The sequence below is a fragment of the Vanellus vanellus genome (assembly GCF_965231255.1).
Source record: "Vanellus vanellus genome assembly, chromosome: 4".
NCBI lineage: Eukaryota > Metazoa > Chordata > Aves > Charadriiformes > Charadriidae > Vanellus > Vanellus vanellus.
In genome coordinates this window covers 3,747,254-3,773,333 of record NC_138909.1, presented here as the reverse complement: position 1 = coordinate 3,773,333, position 26,080 = coordinate 3,747,254, and the positions used below count along the sequence as shown (strand labels likewise).

General features: G+C 41.4%; 1 protein-coding gene across 8 annotated transcripts in view; it reads left to right on the top strand.

The window, feature by feature from the left end:
- CAMK2D (calcium/calmodulin dependent protein kinase II delta) overlaps window positions 1-25,763 on the top strand; it is a 166,828-nt gene extending 141,065 nt beyond the window's left edge. For 4 of the 8 annotated variants that reach the window (XM_082482390.1, XM_082482388.1, XM_082482386.1 and 1 more), the window contains 6 exons: window positions 4,699-4,782; window positions 16,269-16,344; window positions 17,483-17,577; window positions 18,830-19,058; window positions 23,115-23,164; window positions 23,704-25,763. In XM_082482390.1, coding sequence (XP_082338516.1) covers window positions 4,699-4,782; window positions 16,269-16,344; window positions 17,483-17,577; window positions 18,830-19,058; window positions 23,115-23,121 — 491 coding nt within the window. In that variant the 3' untranslated portion in view covers window positions 23,122-23,164; window positions 23,704-25,763. The remainder of the gene's footprint in view (window positions 1-4,698; window positions 4,783-16,268; window positions 16,345-17,482; window positions 17,578-18,829; window positions 19,059-23,114; window positions 23,165-23,703) is intronic. The other 4 variants (XM_082482393.1, XM_082482391.1, XM_082482389.1 and 1 more) reach the window with 2 other exon arrangements.
- Window positions 25,764-26,080: the final 317 nt, after the last annotated feature.

Below are 26,080 nucleotides of genomic sequence, written 5' to 3'. Positions count from 1 at the left end.
ATAGTAGTAGATTAAATCTGCGTAAGTCAGTGCTTTGTAACCCTTACTTAGTTTATGTACTTTTAGCATGCATTTGTGTTTTGGGTTTGCTTTTTTTTTTTTATGTCACTGTTTTAATTTTTATTCTGTTCAGATGCCAGTGTTTTTTCACGTTTCTCTTTTGTTCTGTCCATACACTTATTTTAATCTTCTTTTATTCTTTAAAAAACTAAAATCGATTTTTTTTTTTATAAAATTAGTTCTGTAACTTCACAGATACCGGGTTTGTTTCCATTTTTTCCCCCTCTAAATATTATACTGTGATTTTACTCATACTTAGTTTAATAACATTGTGTTTTAAAACAAAGTTTTTTTTAAAAAAAAAAAAACAGTATTAGGTTTGCGTATCTCCGGTTCACAGAAAAGACTGGTTTTCAGCCTCAAAGAAGAACGTTATGTGTACAGTGAAACACAGGCCAGAGATGATAGTAAAGATAAAATGTGGAAATGGAAGAGAAAAGCGAATTCTTAGTCAACCATTGTAACGTGGGGTTTGCTTCACGTTGGAAGTGACAGAACGCCCGAGTCACTGTTAAAAACTTGTGTTGGCAAAGCTGTGCCCTCAAATACAGACTTGAACCTGCTCAATCTTCTTTGGCCTCTGAAGAGCCGAGGAGCATTTTAGAATTTAGAAGAGATTCCAACATAAAGTAGTAAGCGTGGTATGAAAAATACGTGGTGCTTTGTTTCTGAGGGTGGAACGGGTGCTCTGCGTGTTTGATAAAAAACCCCGCTATTGGCGGGGCCGTGAATTGCCAGTGTCGGCACGAAAGCGCAGCCCGCCGCCGGCGGCCGGCCAAGGGGCGCCGTGTTGGAAGCGCAGATTTCGATGCGATGCTGCGTATGGGACGTTTACGTCACGGCCGAGCCCAGCGTCCCGTGTCCGCTGCCACTCGGCGCGCTGCTTTCGGCAAGGCTGAGGATCTCGGCTGGTGTAGTGGCCGATATCTACAGTCCGCAATGATTTTTCTCTACTTTTTGCATAGTTGGTGTTCCCTCGGCGGAGAGATTTTTCTCCGCGCCGGTAGTGGCGACGCGGCTGTAAATTGTCACCGAGAGTGCGGTATGAGCTGCGCTTAGCTCTAATTAAGTCACTGATGCTGGCGCTTTGTTCTCAGGGGTTTCAGCGAATCATTTCACCTCCGCTTGAACAAAATCTTGGCTGCGTTAACAGGCAGCACCCGCTCACTTTAAATAACAACCTACTGATAGCGGTTTGAGTTAATGCGGAGTAATGGCTTGGAGAACAATTACAGGTATCTGCAGCTGATGCAGAGGAAAATACAGTGTAATTTACCTTTGTTCGTAACACTTTGTATTTCTTCCTTCGAACCATTATGTGTAGTTTAGCAACTAACCTCATTAAATGAATAATTTAATTATAGGGCCTCCGCGTGGTGGTGTCGCGTGATGTTATAACAGTGGGAGTTTTACAACATTCTCTCTGAAGCTCAGCGCACAGAATTGTATCTCAGGAATACAATTACAAGAAAAACAATAGCAAAATCCTTTCACCTGATTCTTTTATGTGATTCTGTGGTATCTCAGATTGGATGGCCACGATGTACTTTATTCCCAAACCAGAAAAGAGGATCGCGGGTCTGAGAGTCGAGAAGCTGAGCGTGTCCGTCTCTTTGCTTTTGCAGATGTCAGACGTTTACTGGGTGAAGTTTTCTGTGATTTGTAGGTTCCTGACCCGTTGCTACGTGCTAGTGGTACAAAGGGCACGAAGCGAGCGAGCTAGGCAGATGAGCTGAGGCTGTCCCGCTGAGAGAGCCACGGCATTGCCGATTTTTTGGAGACTGGAGGAGGAGGAGGAGCTGAAAGATGTTAACTGTGCTTGCAGGAGAGGCAGCAGAGCAAGTGGGGTGTTGCTCTTTACCTGCTTTGGTGGGAAGGCGGGATGGTTCCTCCCCACCGGGAACGACGGTTTGGACTGCTGACATCTGGGGTGATGACGATATAACCTGTTCCAGCATCGGGTCCGTGGCCTAACACCCGGTGGTACCACCACCTTCTTCCCCGGGGGCACAGCTTATTCCAGCATACGGGGATTTCATCTTCAGTTTATTTAAAAAACAAATATAGCCTCCCCGTCGTTAATTGCTTGCAAGCTTGCTTGGTTTTCGCTTTTTAGTATTCCTCTCACACTTCCAGTCTTTCCACCGGAGGCTGCCTTTCAGATTGTTTTATTATAAATTAAAGTTAACGGTACCCCGAGGGTGTAATTTCTAGAATGATGCAGGGAATAGGCAGTCCTGCAACCCTGACAGCTGTTACGAGCTCAAGCTTCGTGCTGTAGCAAGGCACGTAGGAGAGGTGTTTTCCCCCTTCACCAAACTTGACTTCCTGGATGTAGATTTTCTAGGACAACAGTGAGGAAGCTGTTCTCTTGTCAGGAACAGCGGCTGGCTGCAGCTGGAGACAAGATACTGATCCGGATGGATGGATTTCAGAGGAAGCAGAATGAATTCTCTCTGATTATTGGCTGTCTGGGTCCTTTTGTGTATGCTCAAGATGATGCTTGTCACCAAATTTGAGATCTAGAAGGAATGTTCCCCACCTTAGGTCATCAAGGACCTTAAAAATCTTTTTGTTTTTCTTGGCAGCATGGGAAGAGGCTTTCTCCTTCCTGCAAAGGGGAAGGGAAACGGGGATGCCACTCTGTGATTGCAAAGTAACATTAGTATGCATTTTATAGTATTGCAGTATAGAATAATAGAATAGTTTGGGTTGGAAGGGACCTTAAAGATCATCCAGTTCCAACCCCCAGCCCTGGGCAGGGACACCTCCCCCCAGCCCAGGTTGCTCCCAGCCCCGTCCAACCTGGCCTTGGACACCTCTGGGGATGGGATGTGACTCTTTGCCGAAGTGTGCGATCTGTGCACTTCATTCTTCCTCCAGTTATTCTAAAACCACGCCTAGACCACACAAACACGTACAAGGTTCTTTCCTTGTTACAGACCACCAGCCCAGACATAGTTAAAACGTTCAGCTCTGCATCAAGTGGTTTTCTTATTTTTTATTGATTTGGCTCTTTAAAGTTGTGTGGATGATGTGAGTCTGTGTGGGATATACTATCTCCAGCACAGTTGGGGGTTTGTGTGCCCTGTGGGAGTGTGTGTGTGCATGTGCATGTTTGTACGAAGTATTACGAATGTTGTGATTCATTAAGAAAGGTAGCAATTAAAAAAAAAAAAAAAGGTCTTAAATCAGCTGTCACAAATGTGTTTTTAGGAACAGATTCTTACCTCATATCTGTCAGGGAATGCATAAAGTATTCTCTCGTGTCAGGATCTCACCGTTTTCACTTCTGAAGGCAGATATTTTAACCTGAAATCAGTAAAATCAGGCTTACTTGTGATTTGTTATTTATTGAAAATCCTAGTGTCTGTAACTTTGCCTTGCCTATGTACGCATTTACAACTTTTAGGACTGGAACATATTTTTTTTAGTAGGCCCAGTGCTTGGCAAACAATAGCGGGCTGTAATAATTCAAGAAATAAGCTAATTCTAGAATTGGAGTCTGAGATGACTTGAGGGTTCCTTGCTGACATAAATTTCTGACGTTAACCGTTGATCACGGGCTTATCTGCATGACAGTGAGAGGAGTATAAGGAAAGGAGTGGACAAGAAGAACATATGGAAAACTGGACAATAGGTAGTGCCGCCTTCTGGGATTGCTTGCGGGACTTCTCATTCCTGCGGTGATGAGACTGAAACCCTTGGGCAGCATCTCTTTGGTATGAGGTGGATACGTTTTTTTCAATAATGCCATAGAATACCATCGTTATTTTTGCCAGCAATGCACACAGGCTTTTATAAAGCCGAGTTGTTAAATTCATTGTGGTTGGGAAATCCAGATTTCTCATGGTATTTTTTTGCCCCTGGAAATGAATTGATGAAAACGCTAGTAAGAGTGACGATTCCTGATGGGAAGAATTGCTGCGTTACAGGGCACTTACAAATTGGGTAAATTCTGGCTAATCTGTGCTACTTAACACATCAGTAAGGTACATTGCTTCAAAACATGAACCATTCAGGAGGCATGAATTTTCATATATTTTGCTAATTTATTTCATTTCATACCTGTTGTTTTAATTTTATTTAACAGTAGAAAGAAACCAATTTAAACTAATCCATTTGGAACATCCTTTCCTGAAGAAAAACCTTCAAATTTCTAAGAACATTTTTTTAAAAGCTCTTCCAAAACCCTGTATACCTCAGTACTGGATAGAGGGATAAATCTGCGCTGGCATCTGAACAGAGTCATTTATGGCTACGACCTTTGCAGCTGTTCTTGGGCACCCACACTGCCTCCCAAAAGTACGTCATTAACATTGTTTGTCTGCTCAAAGATTTTATAAGTTCTCGCTGCTTGTAATTGAATTATCGTTATTTTTCTGTTGGCCTTCTCTTTTTTTTTCTTCCCTTCACCTCTACTTGACCCTCATACAGCTCTCACAAAGGAGGGTGACATGGAGAGGTTATGTTCCACACGCCACTCCTCCTCTTCCATTGCTTCTTCATCCCACTGGTCACCACCCCTGCCGTGCCCCAGCGGCCGCTCCTGCTGCCAGTGCCTGCTGAGGAGTCTGATCACACTCTACCTCTTCATCTTTGTTTGTTCATATGTTGTGTTTCTTTCCATCAATTCAGCGGGCAAGTCCACGAAAAATGCAAACTTGGAGAGTCATTCGCTTGAGTCTGAGCTCTCCCACTCCACTCCTTCCTCTGTGCTGTGTAAGTTGAGACTCATCAGTTCAGATGATCTCTTTTGTCTCTCCTTCTCTTCCCTCCCCATCACCTGACAGTAGTACAAAGAAGGTCAGTTCTGTGATCTGTCTGATCTAGGAATGACCTTTTCTTAGGGTTTGCAGAAGAACGGAGTAGATCTTTTTAGATATTTATTTATTGGCCCGGTTTTATGAATTGTAAAAATACTATTGCCAGCTGTGACAGCAGTATAAATAGGTATGCATTTCAGAAAGTTGTGTCTTGCAGAGGTAATCTTTGCAGCGGTTTTCAACTTAGAGATAGATTTCACTCTCCCCTCTGGCTTGGATCCTGGATGGGGTCTCCAGATTAATTACCTGTTACGTTCGTGTATGTCATCAAGTTATATTCTTTAGCATCTCCATTGATAAACCAACCTGCAAGCTGCTGTGACAGCTGTTAGCTTGCAGCAGGGATTCATGACAACTGAAAAGTTTCATGCTTTGCTTAAGAGGAGATCCATGACGATTAATGACCAATTAACTGCAAAGGAAATCTTTAGGGTGAGGAGACTATGTCTGAGCAGTTTAAATATGAGAGGAAAACGGCCTTGTGTTAGTAGCTTGTGAATTGCTAGAAAGTAAAAGGCCTGGGTAGATGCGTTTCTTGATTATAAATTAACTTTAGCAATTCTCCATAGAGTGGAGGGACCTCGTGAGTCGGAATGGGGAATGACTTCCCAGGGACGCAGGTTCTGCTTGCGGGATTCTCATCCCGCATCCCATGTGCGTTAGGGCAGTTGCACTGGTACTACGAATGGGCGTTTGCACTGGTCAAGGCGAGATCCAGATGTGCCCTTGGAAACGGGCTGGGTGTAATTGGCCTCAACCTTATTTTATACTGGAGTGGAATTTTTGGTAGGTGCAACTAATGCAGGTGAGAAGGCAATCAGTCCCCGAGATGATGGGCTGCCTCCAGTCATGGGTGTTGACAGGTAATGTCGAAAGAGAGGCTTCATTCCAAGGGAGGAGCGGGATAGCCTATATCAATATATAGATGACTATACATCAAACTAGAACTACAAATACCGACGGCGCAAACTGCACAGAACCTTAAAGAAGAGAGGAATTAATAAGAAAGACCTGTATAACATTCAAAGCTAACACATCAGTAACACGTGCCATAAGGCTTTTATTCCGTCCGTAGTATAAATCCCCAGAAAATCGAGTACGTACCCAACATTTTCAGTTTCGAGTGCTTGCAGCCTCACATTTCCTGCTTCGTTGGGTAGTTAATAGTGCCAAGACCTTGCACCGTTAATGTTTAAACATAAATGTTCATTACTAATTTTGTTACCAAATTTAGGAACAGAGGCACAGCAGGTAATACCGCTTTCCTTGGAAAAAAAAAGCAGGTTATTTTAGTTTCCCTGCAAGAGTGTGGTGCAGAAATGACATAGTACGTATATACAGTGATATTTTAAGAAAGTGAACAATCTTGTATTTATTCTGTTCATTCTGTGGCTTCAGAAACAAGCACATTTCTTTGATGCTTTGTTCCACAAAATAGACTTCTCAAAAATCCTCTAAAAAAGTGCAGATAGAATTCGGTCTAAGGAATGTAACAATGATCAAATTAAACAACCATCTGCTCTGAGGCAGGAAAAGCATTAGGTGAAACTATTCTGTTAAAGTTCCTTGGTGGAGACATGGTGGTACTGCTACATATGGTAGTTAGCCTACCAACTCAGGTTTCTTTAAGTGATTGACAGATTAGAAACTTAGAATTTGCCAAAACACCAGTAGGCGAAACAGCAGAAGTTAACCCAGTATCTGAATATGTACCAGACTTGCTCGTATTTTTTCATTCTGATGCTTCAAAATAACGAGTATATTTAAATATTCCCAGTAACGTGAATATTTAATTTCATTAAATAACTAAGTTTAGTGACCAAAGGAACTGTAATGTCCCCGTAACCTCACCTGTCCTCAACTTAATTTTAAAAATGTGCGACTCTGGTGTAATATGATTTTAGAAATGGCCGCGATACGCTGTGTTTTCTGTAGCTGTACGTTCAATAGGACTCAGCAGTCCTGTGGCGTGAGAAAATTCCAAAAACCAAAAGTAGTTGTCGTCTACCAAGGATAGGATTAATTCAAGTACAAGTAAAAGGAACCTCGGTGCTGAGAGAAGGCATTAGGAACACGATAGGCTGTTAGGGTAAAAACTGCCGGTGGGGCTAACGGAAGATGCGTTTGTGCCAACATCGTTTTGAAGCGGAGTTTTGTTGGGATAGGTCTAACGGTCTGTTTCGGAATACTGATAGCCATTATAGAGGTCTCTGCAGTAGTGCTATAAAGAGGCTGTTGGAGCTGCGTACATTTGGCAGAGGTACATTCACCAGAAAGAAAGAAAACTGCCACAAACAGCTTTAGAAATGAATAATTTTCGCTAGCAGTGGGCAACATTAAAAAAATCAGTGAAAGTTAATACTGCTGAGTCTTTTGTGGTAAACTACACGGGAGTTACTGGGCTTGCTGGAGACAATGATATAGGCTCAAGTGATTCTGAGCTTTAAATTACATCACGGGAGAGTTCAAGTCAGCGTTTTCAAAGAGCAAAATTGAGAATTTAGGAGAAAAAAACTATACCGTGAAGTCGGACTACAAAGTTGAGGACGGGAGGTGGTGGTCAGTGGCACGTGCAGTTTCTTTACATCAAAAGTGTCTGGGAAATGAGGAGGGCTCCAAAGATGAGCTGGACGAAAACCTGTACCTGACAGCTATGTCCTGACTGCACGGTGGCAAGAAGGTAGGAGCCAAAATAGTCTACGGTGTTATCTCTGTGCAGTAGGAAACTGAATTTACCCTCTGTTTGTTGTTAAGTAGCAGTTATTATAATTATCAGTGTACATCATAATTATAAACAAGAAAAATACTGTTTTCTTAGCTGGTAAATTGGATAGGTTTTAATCTGCTGTCGCAGACGTGGGAGAAAGATGATGTAAATGTGGAGTGTTGAGAAAAGACAAGCTGAGGAAGGATTATCATATAGTTAAAGTAGGTCCTGGAGAATAAAACCACCTCCATTCCAGCCCTAGGTGCTTGAGGTATTGAGGAATATATTTTTAAAGGTAACGCAGTTTGCCTATGAGTAAAATAGGCAAATGCCACATTTCTTGGAATTATTGCTTGGGGACGATGATGATGATTATTGTTATTGTTGTTGTTATTGCTGCTATTACTGTTATTAACATCATCATCATCATCATGATCCCAACACATTTCATTGCTTTTTAAAGCTTATTTAAAAGGAAAGACGTGTAGAATTGAGGGTTATTATTGATTTCCCATTGTAAAACGCTATTGGACAGCAACAAGATTTCTCTGAATTGTTAGAGGGATTAGGTAGGAGCACAGTTTAAATAAAAATGTGCTCAGCGGCAAAGCTTGTTAATGTCTCCATTATCAAGACTTTAAACATCATTTCTTGAGACAGCAGCCAGATTCCATGGTTAATGTAACACGTTGAAAAACCATAGTGCAGTATCTTGTAAGTGCAGTGACCATGATAGAGCTTTGTTCTGAGACTGTACGTGATTTGTCATGAAATAATCATTTGCCAACGTTTGCCTCGGAGTATAAATATTAGTGTAATTGTATGGTAGCTCCAAGAGGAGAGAGCATCTTTAGAAATAATTAATTTCATATAAATAAGAAGCAACTATGGAGGGCATGTGACAAGTTGCTTAAGATCCCATTCTGGTAAAGGTTTAATTAGGCAATGCATTCATTTTGTTTGATCTTTTTTTGTCAATATAGGGTGGAAAAGTGCTGGGATAATTTTTCAGATGTTTGTCTGCGTGCCTAATGAATTAAATTTTTCTGATTAGGCAAAGTAGCAGGTTTACAGGTTTTCAGCAAGGTGAAAGACAGTCGATACCTTAAAAAATTCTGCAAACAGTCCACCCGTATCATAATTTGCTGAATCAGAGTGAATCTTTGGAATCGGCAGGCGCTAGGAAGGAGATGTTATGTGTAAGATGACAACTCAGATGTCTTAGTTCATATCAAAGTTTCGGGTCAAACGGTGGGGTGAGAGAAAAGCTCTGATCTTACATACGCTAAATTTTGATAAACTTGTTGAATGAGAAGTCCCCCGGAGCATGCCTTGTCATCTGAGGGGCGAGGGGGTTTTTTGTGTAGATCTGAGATGCAATCAGTCGTTTGTGCATGCAGCACCTTCTTTTATTTTCTTCTCAGAAATTACTCCCTCGGAATATTTGTGGAATGAATTGTAAGAGAAGTTGTCAGCAGAGAATTTTTCACATAGCGGTGTGAAGAGAATGGTTTTGAAAACCATTTTGTGACATTTGCTGTATTCCTCTGCTTCTAGGGTAGCAGTCCGCGCTGTAAAGTTGAATGACATCTGGGACATCCACGTGGCCGGAGTTCATTGTACAGCACAGGATAAAATTTCTAGTCTCTTCCTCTTTCTTTTCAAACTTTTGGTTATTTTCAGAGTCTAGAAATAACATCGGTGGCTGTGTGCTTTCCACCTAATTGCTGTTAGTTGGGACGATGTTCAGATTAGAAATGAAGCAAGGGCCCCCCATACCGTGCCATTCGATTTCGGCAGCCCAGTGCCACTTTGGTAAGGACTCTACTGCTTTAAAATGACAGCACAATGGGTAGGATTTGTCTCCCCAGATTCAGACATCCTCCACAATGTAGATAGCTCTGTTTGAGCTAGTTGTCTAGACTCCCTTTAGTCAACGCAGATAGGTCAGATGAGTCACACTTGTCTCAAATATCTATTTTAGGATATGATGAATCGTGCCCTGAAAGTGCTTATTTCTCTCCATTGACTGTAAGAGAGGGGAGTTGAGAGAACAAACTCACTTGTCTGTGCTTATGCATGTCCAAACCGTTGTGAGATTAATCCAGTCTGATGTGTACCAAGAAATATAGTTGAGAGTACTGAGTTGAAAAGTTTTAAGGTGTTTTTTTTTTTTTTTCCTGGAGAAACAACACGTGAGCAAGAAGCAGAATCATGTTAATCATCTTGGAGTTCGTGTGCTAATCTGTAAGCAGGCTACCTCATTCTTCTGGAAAGGTGCTTTACTGCTCAGCGGGGATTTCATCACACTGTTTCAAAGCAAACAGCAGTCAGGGGTACGCCATTCCCTGATTTGGGGTCTTACTTGAAAGATGAAGGTGATTTTGTCTTTGCTGTGGATTTCACAGGCTCTGTTGCGAGCGCTGCCTGCACTGCGCTTACTTGATGAGCTGTTTTCTGAAAGACCAACAATACTGGGTTTATACTTGGCTAATATGCTGACTGTTCCTAGGGTTATTTAGTGTTAAAAGAAATATGTCCAAGAACAATAAAAAAAGCGTATTCCTACTTCTGTAAGATCAGTGGGCGTAGTTAATAACTGTTCCAGTATAGTAATTGCATAGTCAATCATCTAGAGTATTGATAACAGTAGAAAGATACTCCAGTATCTGAACGAAGCATAAGGTGTTTTAAATTATTATACTGAGAACAAAAATCCTGGTGCCGGTTTTGAAAAAGTTCATGGGCAATATGGCGGTCAGTCAGTTACCAGAGATTCCTTTTTGTGTTTCACAAAACGTGAAGTTTCTGGTACGTGTATTTCCGAACACTTCATTTTCACGTATCCTCAGCTCGTTTTTCTTCTACACCTTCTCTCTGCAATTCAAATAGCAAAGTATCGGTCATTTCTGTGTGATTCTCATAGATTGGGTTAACAAACGTTGCTTGGGGCTCCAGGAAGGGAAGAAAAGCCCCATAGTTTCCTCCCAGAAAAACAGGTTTTGCTGCTGGTTTGTACTTTTTTTTCCCTGTGATACTTGATTTCACTAACTGTGAGACTCCACCTGGTGGGTTTAAGGCATTTATAGTCTTAGATGCTTTTTGAATAAATGGTGTCCTTGCTTATTTTGTGTTCTTTAGATATTTATTAGCGTTAAAGGTGTTATTTAACTCTGAAAGATTATCCCCACCCTGTAGCTGAGCAGGGAAAAAAAGTAGTGCAATGTAGGTAGAGGTTAATAATTCATTTAAAGTTACCATATGGACTACAGCAGTGCTGCAGAAATCATTTTAGCCAGGAAATGTTCTGGTTTGTTCTTTTCTTTTCTTCTTATTTGGTCTTTTTATAGCTTTTCTTCATAATATTTGTGCTTGAACTGCCTTTGTATTAGTCATACACCTACTCGCTTGCCAAAGCAGGGGTCGTATTTTCTTGAACTGCTGATACCTTCCTGACTTTACTCACTGTCCCTACAGGGGTAAAGGTTATATTTAGAGAGTAGGTCCATGGTCTTTTCTTTAATGGATTTACTTTACCCGTATTCTGAGCTAAGAACGTAAAAGCTGCCATCTTTCCCACTCAAGTTTGCCATTTTGTGGCAGCTTTCCGCTGTACTATCTGCAGCCATTGCTATATTCTAAGACAGTATAGATGGGTCAGGCTTTAATTTTTCACTTGGCACTTCTGGCACCTCTTAGACAAAGTAGCTGAACCAGTTTTACCAGAATCCCATTACAATTTTTGAGTTTTTCTCCTGTGTCTTTTTTTTGTCATTTATCAGAAACTCTTACATGCCGTAAGATTAGATATATTCCTTGCACGTGAACACGTGATGGTATTTAAAGGGAGGGAATAAGACAGCCGTAATACACACAGCTCATAACGCCAAAGAAACAGCGCATTTTGATTCGGTCTGATTGTCTGATCACACTGTGCGACAGCATACGGATCTCTGGCCGGCTTTAACCAAAGCTGAAGTATGTTTATTTAGGACGTTCTTACTGCACATCAAATAAAAATTCTAATAGTATGAAATTGCCACTGTATGTTAAACAGCATAGTTCTCCTAGAATTGAATACAAGCAAAGTTTACTATTGGATCAAAAGAAAAAAAAAAAAAATTAAAATGGTGATTGTAAGCAACGGTTATCTGGCAGATGGGAACTGGCCAGATGCCTCTTCCCTCATGCCTCCTGTGTCCGCTTGTTGTCCTGCGTAGTTTGTAATGGGTGTTTAGATGGGAAATGATACTGGAGATTTGGAAGAGCATATGTTACGTGGAGTCCATCAAATTTATAATGGAATTTTGGTCATTTTCTTACCACTTTAATAAGCACCAATTATTTCTGTCAGATGTTGTCTGCAATAGCAGGACCTTGTTCCTACCAATATCCGTTCCTCTTCAGTGCCCTCCCTGTTTCTTCCCTTGCCCTAAGGAAAAGCACAAGTATTTGACTTGATTCACGCGGCCACCGAGTCGTAGCTGCGTTTTGCTTCACGCTGCTTTCCAATCTCCTTCCAAATGCTTGTTGTATTCCAGTTCCCTGTCTCCTTTCTCTTCTTTCCTCCCGGGCTAAACCTCTGCTTCCTAGACAATGTATTTATCCACTTAAATGCTTTTGGTCTCTATTTGTACTCTGTCTCCCTGCACCCACACGCATGGCTACGCAGAAAGTATAAAATGCTAAGATAAAAAAGATACCCCAAAATAATCAGTATGAGATTTGTGTAAAATCACAGTGGCTACTGAGGTTTTTAACTATTCTTTTGATGTCTGATCTTACTGAGTGTTCCATACTGCCTGTTCTTGATCTCGTATTTCTGTCATAACGATAGAATCATAGAATGGTTTGGCGTTGGAAGGGACCTTGAAGATCATCAAGTTCCAACCCCCTGCCATGGGCAGAGACACCTCCAGGGATGGGGCAGCCACAGCTTCTCTGGGCAACCTGGGCCAGCGCCTCACCACCCTCAGAGTGAAATATTTCTTCCTGGTATCTGATCTAAATCTCCCCTCTTCCAGTTTGAAGCCATTCCCCCTCGTCCTATCACTACATGCCCTTGTAAAAAGTCCCTCCCCAGCTTTCCTGTAACCACTTCAGATACTGGAAGGGGCTCTAAGGTCCCCCCGGAGCCGTCTCTTCTCCAGGCTGAACCACCCCAACTCTCTCAGCCTGTCCTCCCAGCAGAGGGGCTCCAGCCCTCGCAGCATCTTCGTGGCCTCCTCTGGACTTGCTCCAACAGGTCTGTGTCTTTCTTGCGCTGAGGACACCAAATCTAGACACAGTACTCCAGCTGGGGTCTCACCAGAGTGGAGTAGCGGGGATATTCACCTCCCTCAACCACTCTCGCATTCAAACGAGTAAGGGCCGAGAACAAGGCGGAGGGTTTGGCACACAGCATAAATTATTTCTGGAACTCTAGCTTCTAAATTATGCTCCATCTCTGTCTTTGGCTCCTAGTCATTTTCTGCCAGTGAGATTGCAAATCAGATCACTAAATAAGAAGAAATCTGATTTTCTAATACGTGTGTCGTTATTCGTGTGTTGCTGAAAGGGAAGAGTAGTGTAGTTGCTTTCACATACAGTTTCACGTGGTGCTTGTGATTTTGTAGAGAAATTGGTAAATGAGTTAGAAGGCAGATGATTTGACAACATCTTTCTGTTGCTGACGGTCTGTGTCATGAACAGCAAAGTTTTTCCACATGTACTGGAAGAACTGAGGCTAGTGCTGGAGTTGGACAGCGATTGCTTTGAGCCAGTGATACTGCTGTAATCTCCTTGACTTACTTTGCTGGCCTGGAGAGCTTCCTGATCAACGTATTTTATATCCCATGGACAGGTCAGCAGATACAGCTCTGCTAGCACTGCCCAGAGAAACTTTGCTGGAACCATATTCTGTAATCATAGAATGGTTTGGGTTGGAAGGGACCTTGAAGATCATCTCCTTCTATGATAAGGTGACCCACTTAGTGGATGAGGGAAAACCTGTGGATGTTATCTACTTGGATTTTAGCAAAGCTTTTGACAGCGTTTCCCACAGCATTCTCCTGGGGAAATTGGCTGCTCATGGCCTGGACAGGTGTACTCTTCGCTGGGTAAAAAACTGTCTGGATGGCCATGCCCAGAGAGTGGTGGTGAATGGAGTTAAATCCAGTTGGTGTCCGGTCACAAATGGTGTCCCCCAGGGCTCAGTGCTGGGGATGGTTCTCTTTAATATCTTTATCATGACCTGGATGAGGAGATCGAATGCACCCTCAGTAAGTTCGCAGACAACAAGAAGCTAGGCAGGCGTGTTGATCTGCTTGAGGGTAGGATGGCTTTGCAGAGGGATCTGGCCAGGCTGGACCAATGGGCTGAGGCCAATGGTATGAGGTTCAACAAGGCCAAGTGCCGGGTCCTGCACTTGGGTCACAACAACCCCATGAAGAGCTACAGGATTGGGGCGGAGTGGCTCAAAAGCTGCCCAGCAGAAAAGCACCTGGGGGTGTTGGTGGACAGCCGGCTGAATATGAGCCGGCAGTGTGCCCAGGTGGCCAAGGCGGCCAGCGGCATCCTGGCCTGTATCAGGAATAGTGTGGCGAGCAGGACTAGGGAAGTGATCATCCACCTGTACTCAGCACTGGTGAGGCCCCACCTTGAGTACTGTGTTCAGTTTTGGGCCCCTCACTACAAGAAGGACATTGAGGTGTTGGAGCGTGTCCAGAGAAGGGCTACAAAGCTGGTGAGGGGTCTGGAGGACAAGTCTTATGAGGAGCATCTGAGGGAACTGGGTTTACTTAGCCTGGAGGAGAGGCTGAGGGGAGACCTTATCACTCTCTACAACTACCTGAAAGGAGGTTGTAGAGAGGTGGAGGCTGACCTCTTCTCCCTGGTGACAAGCAATAGGACGAGAAGAAATGGGTTCAAGTTATGTCAGGGGAGGTTTATATTAGATATTAGGAAAAAAAATTTCACTGAAAGGGTTATTAAACATTGGAATAGGCTGCCCAGGGAGGGGGTGGATTCACCATCCCTGGAGGTGTTTAAAAAAAAGAGTAGATGTGGTACTTGGGGACATGGTTTAGAAGTGGTTTTGTCAGGGTAGGTTAATGGTTGGACTTGATGATCTTAAGGTCCTTTCCAACCTCAGCGATTCTATGATTTTTAACACCACGATGTCAGTTCTTGCGGTACAGCATTTGAGACATACATTGTACCTGTGCTCCCCAACATTTTCTTTTTGAAGAATGTGAGTTCTCCCAGTACTTTGGTTTTAACATTCCAAGCATTTTTGTGTGTGTGTGTGTGTGTTAGTAGTCTAGTCCACACGTAGGAGGGTGCAGGATAATTACAACTACTGCTTGCACAAGACAGCTACTATAACCTGGCTGCTTGCATTTCTTTTTATTTCAAGCTTGGTCTTCCAGATCGATTTTCTGAGGTTTAATAAGGAGTTGAATGTAAGTTAAATCCTTGCAAACACACTGGTAAAATCTGTCTCCCTTACCCATTTAGCATTAAACTCACAAAAATCTGTATTTGAGAGCAATGCCGCTCTGGTTGAACTTCATCAGTACAAGGTCAAACTTTACCAAACAATGAATATACAGTGCAAAAATGTGAACCTCTCTTCCTCAAAAAAAACCCAAGATTTTAAAAGCAGAAGTCCATTTTCAAAGCAAAGTCAGATTTTCCATCTTGATAAAGTCTCTCAAACCTTGCCCTCCTGGAGTAACTGGGGTTAGTAATAACCATACCACTGTGCAGGAATGTGTTTACTCTGCACTGTTTTAGGGTAACTCCTATCAACTTTAACAAATACTGTATTGTGAGCTTATTTCTTGACTGACAGATAGAGGAAAACCTGTTTCACATGCTTTTGCCTTGGAGGCGTATGCAAACACTGGTTGAGTTTGCGTATTCTTACTAGAAATACATATTCTGCTTGTTGCTTTTAATGTATTATTCTTCTGTTACTATTTAGCATTTATTATTATTAGTTAGTAGACGTACTGTAGTAATAGAGATTTATTGCACTATAGATACATTAAGCATTTTCCAAGTGAAGGACAGGCGCAGTCAGAGAAGTCGGAGCTGAAAGACACTGCTGTGATTAGACCTGCCTGGATGCGTGTGCAGTATATGTAATCCGCGAGCTTTGCACAAGGCCGTCTTAATTATAGGCTTAAAGCTAAATTCATCTTTACTTAAACGTACACATTTGGCCAAAGCAAAACCCCAAGTGTCACAGAGATTCCTGAAAATCAGCATCAGAGACTAAAAAGGTAAAGGCCCCGTGTGTATATGAAACGTTAGAGCATCGCTTGTAGAGCAATAATCAGTTCCCTTTAATTTGAAGTTAAGAGTTGGGGTTTGGGTTTGGTTTGGTTTTGCTTTTTAAACAGCAGATCGGTCAGTGAAGAGAAGACGATTAAAAGCATGATAGGAAAGTGGATTGATCTTGTCACGTGTTTTAATTTCCTCATGAATACAGGAGCGCACTGAAGCCAAAAGAGCGTAAAGCGGCAATTTACCGTCGCGTCCCTCAGTCATAGAAAAGGCAGAGCAGTGGCCATTGCGCCAGTTGGGGAGCGACAGAATGCTTTTGTTCCGGCTGTGCTTCTGACAGCCGTTCAGCCATCGCCTTCCACTTCGCCTTCCGTCTTATAGCTTGCATTTGTATCTCTCCCTAGCTCGTAAGCAGGAGATCATCAAGGTGACTGAGCAGTTGATTGAAGCTATCAACAATGGGGACTTCGAAGCTTACACGTAAGTTTTCTCATTTCAGAAGGATTGAGGAGAGTTGATGTATTTGACACTGTATATGTAAATACGCATATTTATATAGGAGCGCGTGTGTTTGTATTTACGTATTGTTGAAGTTCATTCTCAGATGCCCCCAAGAAACACCAGACGTGGTCATTGCTGCTTTGCCCCGGCTTTACACGAGCCTGGTTGCCAATTTCGGAGGAGCTGCTAGCGTAAATCCAATTTACTACTCTGCCGAGACAGGACCATAATCCTGACACAAAATATGCAGTGATCTGTCTTGGTGTACGAAAGTAAAGTCATGTTTGTGATTTAGAATCCAGAAAACACACCAGAAGCCTGTTTTAACAGAAATTTTTTATTGTCCATAGACACTGATCTTAGCTAGAATCCCGTTTGTCTTCTACAGTGTGAAAGACCACGTGGAATTTAGGTTCCACCAGCCTCTACTGAGCACTGTGCTGGGGGAAAGTGGACTGATTTCTCTCAGCTTTTCTCTGGAAAGCTGCAATTCCATTTTTTCCTACCTAAAAAAAAAAAAAAAAAAAAAACCATGAAATTTTCCTGTGTTTCTCTGGATGGATTCTATCCTGTTGCAGCACAAGCCTCACAGTTCAACAGTGACACTGCTCGTCCTGTTTGAAGACTTGCCAGCACTAAACTTTAGTTTGGTGCGATCACATTAAAACCTTTATGGCACAGCTGTCAAGTGGAAACTTATTCCAAATTCTTATCGAAATTTTTGCAGTGTACAAAAAAAATATATATAAATGTTGCTTAAATAATGATGCAGGATGTAAAAAGTATCCTTTGGATTGCAGGGAAGCAGTTTTCAGAGTCACAAGTAAAAATTCCTACTTGTAATACCATTGACTTGTGGGGCCTTTGGCAGTCTTTTTTTTACCAAAAGATGACTTATATGAAATCTAGTCCACCCAAAGTGAGCTGCCAAATTTATGAATTTAGGTGAAACCAGAACTCCATTACTTCTCCCCATTTAAGTTCCATTCTTTTCTGGTGTGATAGCACAGGTAAGTAACATGTCCGATGGAAATAAAGGAAACAGTTTAAAAGTAATCTCTCCAAAGTTGTGTCACATAACCACGTGGGTTTATTACAGAATTTCCTTTTTCCACAGAAAAATCTGTGATCCAGGCCTTACATCTTTTGAACCTGAAGCTTTGGGCAATCTAGTAGAAGGGATGGACTTTCACCGGTTTTACTTTGAAAATGGTAAACATTCCTTTTTCATCTCTGTGAATCTTCATCTGTTCGTTGCGATTGTGTTTCTCTGGTCTAATTAGCTTTTTCCTTTGGGAGCTAATTGATTTGGGCAGGGGAAGGGAGTGTTACTTTTTCCAGAGCTCTGCTGTATGTGTTTTTCGGCCTGTTTCTGCTGCGCTCATTCACGTGCACATTGGATAGCGGAGGAAAGTTTCAGGTATTTGGAAAGAGAAGGTCAAGGTGTATAAAAGAAAAACCAAACAAACCATAGATAAGTAATTCTCAGACCTATACTTTTTTTTTTTTCCCATTGGGGAAAAGAGAAAATCATGCTGTGAGTAGACATGAAAGAAAGGTCACTAAATTGTGTGATTACAGTGATCGCAGTCAGCACTTCCAGTGAGTATGTGATGTACTGGGGATACTGGGGAAGACGTCGTCGTCACTCAGTCTGTACTGCTGAGGATCTCATCAGCTGTCTTTTTTGTATTGGGGAGTGTGTGTATATATATATACGCATATATAAACACATCAATATATGTAGTCCCTTTCTGTCAATCATGTCAGCTATAAGAAAGAAAAATTAGCCGTGGAGTGGATCTAATAAAGTTTTAGAGGGTCATGTAATGTTAGTAACCATTTTGGAACAGACTTGACTCAAAAGGAAATAAAATATTGCAAATGAAGGTATCACTTTATCCAGTAATTTCTGAGAAATGTCTGAGCATGAAATGCGATTATTGTATTCCTAAATTCTCTTCCATCTCCAAAACAGCATTTTCCATATTTTTCCTTAAAATGTTTCTTTTCATTACTGCTGCTTTTTACTTTACATAGATATCGGCACTTAATAAAATATGTCACAAGAGTGAGGTAAAAGCTGAATTATTTTAACTGAAAATGCTAAATACAAATGTCATTAGACATTAGACACAGCAGTGAAACTGAAGAATTGGGATACTCAAGATGGTGGTGCCCACTTTATTTAATCCATGTATGTACATGGATTAAATAATACGGACTATTAAACACTTGCTTGGTTTCCTTATAGGAAAGGGGAAGACATACTTTATGCTGTGACTGTGCTCATTTTTACAGCGTACTTGAGCTGGTTGTCAGTCGTGATTATCAGTAAACAATAATTATTATTTTGTATCTGCAAAGCTTGAGATTTTTGTTCTGTAAAATGGGGTGAGGTCAGTTATTTTGGCTTACATAGAGAAAATTCAATGTATCCTCTGTGTGTGTGTTTGTCTCCTAGCTTTATCCAAAAGTAATAAGCCAATCCACACCATTATCCTCAATCCTCATGTCCACCTTGTGGGTGACGATGCTGCTTGCATTGCATATATACGGCTCACGCAGTACATGGATGGGAGCGGGATGCCAAAGACGATGCAGTCAGAGGAGACGCGGGTCTGGCACCGTCGTGATGGGAAATGGCAGAATGTTCATTTTCACCGTTCAGGGTCGCCAACAGTACCTATCAAGTAAGAAACAATTCAGACCACAAGCTTAAACCGTGTAGGTCAAACCAGAGAGTCTAATAGCTGCTTTTGGCCTTAAAAACTTTGAAACCATCCTCTTGATAGCGTAATTTCTTGTGGTCGTTTATGTGGTGTGTATTATATTCAGTACTGTGCATATAGCACGGGTGCAAATATTTTAAAAATAATGCTTGGTTTTGTTGATGTTTTCAACTGTGATGCCCACTGATCCAACTCAGTCCCTGAGCTTGACAGCTTGAAGAGCAGCAAAATGTTTTCGTGTAGATAAGGCTAGATACAAGTCACGCAAAACAGGATTGGAAAACCTGAAATAGAATTTCAGGAAAACCTGAAAAACATAACAAGCAATAGGACACATGGAGCTGTTAGAGCTGACCAGAAAGTTCCAAAGAAAAAAGTATCATGGTTCTGAAAAACTGGAGTTTGAGTAATATTTGTTTGAGTAATTTTTGATTTCCAACCACCTCTACTTACTCAGGCAAGTTGATTTTTGAGCCAGTTTATGTATTTACTTTTGTAAATTAAGTCATACGAGTACCTGTCACATTCTTCTTCTGTTCATTCGGGCATCTCTGCGTGCCCTCTCATCCCCTCGGAGTCATGCCACCACTCAACCTCAATTCCTTCAGCCAGATTTTCGGCAGCGTACGTTCCAGCATGCTCAGAGCTGCAGGAACAAAAGAAAGAGTCGCGACTTCTTCAGGAGGTTCTGTTCCGCTCCTTTGCTTTTCTTCTGCTTGCAGCCTTCGCTCATGCCCCTGTGTCCCTCAGAGCCCAACCTCACCGACTTCTGGCTTAGGTTAGGCTCTTTCCAAATTAGGCAGCTAATTAGTATAGGCCTTGCTTGGCTCAGGTGCACGCCCTCTCTGTAGGATATAATTACATTTGGGTGAGGTGTCTTAACGTGAAAAGTGGCTGAATTTCCTGGCGTGGAGGATAAGAGCTTAGTTTTCATCCTTCAAACTTTGTCATGTCCCATATTTTACTTGTTGCCACACCGTTCTTCGATATCAAATAGTATTTGATGAAGTAAGAAACACGATAGAATGAAGTGTTAAACTTTAGTGGGGATTAATTTTTAATTTTTTTTTTTTTTTAGGAAGAAACTAATTCAATTACTAGTGATAACTATTATATTTTATTTACAAATGTGAAACCAGTGGGAGCAGGAAGCATGTCATCCTTTGTTTTTCACATTCCAGCTGCACTGCCTGTGTTTAAACCGATAGTATTGAAAGAGTAGCTACATTTTCTTGAAGTGCAGCGTTATGCTGATTTTTGATATTTTCATAAAGGAGTGTTGTGTCAAGGGCTCTGTCCTGGGTATGTGTAGAGCCAGAAAGCGTAAAGGAAACAGGTTCACCTATGCCAGTGCCTAAGTGTTTATAGCAGAATGATGTGAATTGGACTAGAGAATTATTTAATCTTTTCCTTTGGGATTCTTTTTCCCTTTGTTTTTTGAGAAGGGTCTTTTTTGGGGGGGTATAATATTTTTTAACATAACTGTTTTTATAGGAAACAATCCTAAAGTTAAAAGATAATTTATGACACTTACTCTTAGACACCAAAAGCAGAAGGCAAAAAAATAGCCATCTTATTACTCTTTTCATGGAAGATTATAGAATTTGCCCAATAATTCCTGTAATAATTCATTCAGTAAGACTTTATAGCAGCTCTTTTTGAGGCACGGTGTTGTAACGGGTGCCTCAATACTTAGTTCACGTAACACGTACGTGTGTGATGGGCTGCCGTGACACGTGCTGCTCCTACAAGTGCTCACCAGAGGTGGTTCCTCTGGAACACAAAGGGACTAGCTGCCGCAGAGCGACTCCTGGCCCTTCAGGCAAGGGAATGCAGTCATAGGCACAGATCTGAGGTTTACCCCTCAGAAGCAGTGCCAATTATTCAGTATTCGTGCCATGTCAGTTCTTTACAGCTGCTCATGCTCTCTGATAAAGATAAGGATTTCTGGGACTGCTAAGGATGGAAGGAGAAGAAGCTGAGAGATCAGGGGTTTTTTTTGAGACTGCAGGGTTGTGTCTGTGTCGGTTCTGAGCCTCTGGGGTCAGACAGAGGAGAGTTCAGGATTGCGAGAGGGTGTCCCAGCTGGAAAGGTCACAGGGGAGGAGTAGGGGCTCAAAGCCTTTAAAGCATGGCGAAGGCTTAAGGAGGGATGCTCTGAGATTGCAGCATGGGCCCTAGATACGCAGCCCCCATGGTAGCACTGGCAGCAACATCACATAAATCCTTTACCTAACCCTCATCTTGAGCTCAGAGGAGTTTCTGGGACTTGCTCGTATCACTGTTCTAAAATTTCACGGGTCTGATGGTTAGAAACCTTAACTTTCCGGGTTAAATTGTAGTTGTATTCAATGTATCCTTGACTATTCTTATTTCATCATTGTTCTGGGGATAGGCACGCAAACATGAGCTGTTTTATATGAAGGCTAATTAGATCACTTCCCACCTTCTATTTTCGTGGAGTGAATAAACAACGCTAGCTTGGTTGGCTTTTTTTGATAGGATCTCCGTTTTCCTGGCTACCATAATAGCTCTTTGCTGCCTTTTTTTTAGTTTGAGGTTTGTCTTTTCATTAGCTTGGGTTCTTCTGAAATACCGTGTACAGTTGTGGGCAGTGCTTGATTTAACTTCACAATGTCCTTCTTTTCCCTGTTGAGAATGCCACACCTGCTGCATTCTGGCACGATTTTTGCTCTTTTGTTGTCCTCATCACATCAGCAGATCATCCAAGTCAGCCATGTATTTATCCTCAACTGTCGTTTCCAACCAACGAGTATATAGAAACTTTTGCTGAGCATGCAGCTTCGTACTTCCTATTATTACATGTACCATTTCTGGATTACCCAGCCCTCAAGGTTCTTTGGTTCTTCTTGCGCAATACTCCTGTTTTCCTTTGTATTTATAGTGCCTTCCACCGAAGCGTAAGCATGGTACGTGACATCAGTCCTACTGCTTGTGCTCAGGTCATCGGCAAAGACTAGCGAGTCTCCTCGAGGCTGATAGTTCCCCTTTCAGCCCAAGGACTGTCATTTTTCTTTTAGTTATTTTACATATTCTTTCTTTAATCCCCGTCTTCTCCAGTTTAACTGGTAGATTCACAGGTAGCGCCATGCCAGAACTTGCCTTCTGTAACCCCTCCTGACCGTCTTTGAGACTGCCTTGAACTTCACCTTTACTTCTCCCAGTCAGAGGAGCAGTGCACCAGTAACTCCATTTTGGAAAACTACAGAAGAAATGTAATTAAAATACTGTTAGGTTATCCTTCCTTTCTTTCCTCGTACTTGAAATTTATACACTCTACAGCTATTTGTTTAATTATTACCAATACATAGTAGTTAATAATGGCACTTCCATAATAAAAAAGTGCCTTACAGATAATGTCTGAAGAAGAATTTCAAATCTAATAAACTTGCAAAAGCAATTGTAGCTGTGATCAGCTTTTGCAAACGTAGTATCCCAGATTATGTCAAATCAGTTGCTGTACAAGCTCAGTAGTGTGTTTGTTTTCAGGACTACAGTAAGGAGCGTGCATAAGTCTAAGGGCAGAACTGAGCTGTTTGGTAGCTGTAGGTATATGGAAGTGTTTTCTTCTAGCAGGTAATTTATTTGGAGAAGAATATGAGCACAAATATATATTTTGTTTATAAATAAATTTTATTTGTAGTTTTTGCTGCAAGTCAGACGAGAGAAATTTTGCTTTCTGTCTTGTCCCTTGTTTTTCTCTGAGCGCAATGACTGAGGGTAGGGTATCTTTCTCTGTATTCCATGTTCTTAAGCACTTGTGCTAATGTGTTCCGGCAGAACCGTGTCTGGACACACACAGAGAATTGACCTGCCTCATATGGGCAGTCAAAGGGCTATAGGACCTAAAACTGCCTCCCAAACCTAAATTCAGACCTGAGGTTTCCAGGCTTCAATTCCCTCACTCACCACACCTTACACCTTCTTACGCTTTCCTAAGTTAAATACCAACCAGCAGGAAGACTTAAGTAAAGAGTTTGTTCTGTGTTTGTACAGTGCCTAGCACAGCGGGATCCCAATCGCGACTTCGGCCCCTAGATGCTACGGTAATACAAATGATATTATAAGCCCAGTTAGTTAACTCCTGGCTTACACGTTCCTTTTGTTTTCTCTCTGCATATGGCTCTAGCATGTCCTGCATGTAAATGACATCTGATCCTTCCTTGTTACTTGCTTCAATTTTTGTGTGAGAATCTCGGTCTGTGGCAGTGTCTGTAACGTACATGCCGAGGAAGTAAGTTAAACGCAGAGATTCACATCTGAATTCTGCCCTCCCTCTTTTAAGAAATCTGTTAAGGGACTTTGGCTTCCTGCCTCAGTTTCCTTTTGTTGTTCTAACAGCCACTCTGGCATGTTGTAAAGATGGAAAATGACTGTAAAGCAGTTTGAAATATAAAAGAATGCTTTGCCTGAGCGTTTGGGGTTATTTTTTCCGTTGGTTTTCTTCACAATATTGTGTTAAATGAGCTTGAGAAGATTTCTTTTTAATAGTATTGGCTAAAACTTGAGCATGTATTATTATCTGGTGGTGATGTTACTTCAGTAATGGCAATCTGTTTTTTTTTCTTCTTCTTCTTCTTCCTAGCTAAAAATATCAGCGGTGCCGCTCTTGCATTTTCTGTACCCAACGCACCTGGTTGATTACCATCTTGGCCATCCCGTTCTCTTCATGCATGTTTCTGAGTGCATGAAGTTGTGAAGGTTCTTCATGTAACACATTTGTGATGCACCGTGTTGCTGTATATTCCATCTGTACACTGTTGACATTTCAATGAAGGTGATGTTCCATGCAAATAGAGAATAACAAGGCATAAAAGACAAAAAAAAAAAAAAAAAGAAATATTTGATGGACAGCAGTAGATACAGAATACATTTGTCACTTTCTCCATTTATGCCAAGTTTTGACAGACAACTTTAAAAAAATACCCTGTTTATTAAAAAAAAAAAAAAAAAAAAAAGAAAAAGTATGTTTTACCTTCTTTTTTTAAGAACTGTTTTTTGACTCCTCCTTTTCCCCTGAGTCCCAGGATTTGCTTTGGTTCTGGTAGGAACGGTTAGGATTTCCGCTGGCAGCTCCGTTACTATAAAACAGGTTTTTATTACAGCATGTAGATGGACGAAATCACTGATAAATGTGGAAGTGATAATATCTTGGCTTTGTACCAGCTGAAGCCTTCTTAGTTTATTAGTCTGTGTAAACTGGAAAAATCTCATCATTTGCTGGCTTGGTCACTTCAGGATTAAACCGTCACGGTTCTGGTGAGCCAGCAGCTTCTTTTTTATTCTTTTGAGTCTTTACCTTTGTTTTCTTACTATGCTAATTGAAAATTTCTATTGGACGATTAAGCAAAATTAAAAATTGTGAGGAACTGAGTGATGATTGAGGGGCAGGTTTTGAGGATTAAAATGGAAGAACAGGGAAAGACATATTTTTATCGCTTTTAGGGTATACTGTAAATTTTTTAAGGAGGCTTTAAAAAAATATAACATTTTAATTCAGCTGTAGACCAGTTGTGTGGTTCATATACTCGAGAAATATTAGGCCTTAAAAGCTTAGTATGAAGAGTTTACTTTCTTTACACTGCTGCTGTTGCTCCTCTGCAAATGTATTGTGGATACACCAGTTTTCTAGTAAGACTCTTACCGCTTTTACCACAGGTTTTTCTCCCCCCTCAACCTGCCCTTGGTTTCTTAAAACCCTCACGCAGTGCACAGTGTCAAGGACAACAATTTTTGCAGCGTTACCGACTTGGTTTGGCCCCCGGTCCGTCGGTGCCAGCGCCTGTACGCCGCACGGGGAGCGCTCGCTGCGTCACTGCGGAACCCAAACTTTGCTGCGGGGACTATTTTCGCTTCCCTTACGTTGCTGTGAAAACACACGTAGGTTTATTCCCTTCCGGTTTTAATACAAGGATCGGTCATTTCTTTTATTTTCTTTCCATTCATGAGTTATTCTATTACCAACAGGGCTAACTGTTCTCTGCAGCGCTGTATAGTGCATGATATCTCAGTCAATGTCCTTTTTAGCGGTGAAAAATTTACCACGCGACAGCCTGAAGTTTTTAAAACGGGAAAGCTTCCTAATTTGTACCATTTCACCTTTCTGTGTTGATTACTAATCAAAAGCAGTTCTTAAACATTTTGATGTTGTTACTAGTGGATGTATGGTAGGTGGATTTAAGCTTCTCTGATAATTACTACATGATTTTAAACAATATATATTTAAAATAAGCATCTACAATAAATGTGTTGAGCCATATTAACCTGCCAATGGGATCTGTGAAAAAGTAATGGCCTCATTTTTTTTTTCTCATTAATTTCTTTACTTTTTTTTTTTTTTTTGTGAAGCGGCTATAAGTGGCATAACTGTATTTAAAATTAACAAATTAGGTGTAGGGTGGTTTTTTCTTTTTATACTTCTAACATAGCATGTGGTGTTGACGTATTACTGTAGACCAAGTTTGTCTTCCACACTAAGACGTGAGGAAATTGTGATTTGTTCTCTCCACCACAATGGAATTACACACTTCTCTTCTGTCATTTTGGAACACTGCAGTTTACCATGGGACACAGTGTACATATTTCTTGCCATAATGGTAAATGATTGATATATTTAAGGATTAATAAATTTGTGATTTCTGCTGATCTCGTGCTTGTGTTTTAATTTCCCAGTTAACTGTGATTTTTGCTCATTGGAAACCGTGTGCTGTCTCTCTGAATTCAGAAGTCAGAGATGCAGATGCAGTTTCTTCTGAGCCAGATTTGCAGTTTGAAAAGCAGAGTGTTTGTTTTTGCAGTTTGTCTTTTGGTTAGTTCTTAGCTGCCCTTCCCAAGGGCCCGGTTGCACACTGTTTATGCCGTACTTCGCCGATAAGATTTTTCACATACCTTGTATCGATAGGTCCGTATTTAGAAACATTTGCTGTAGTTTGCACGATTCTGTGGCCGCCTTAGTGTTTATG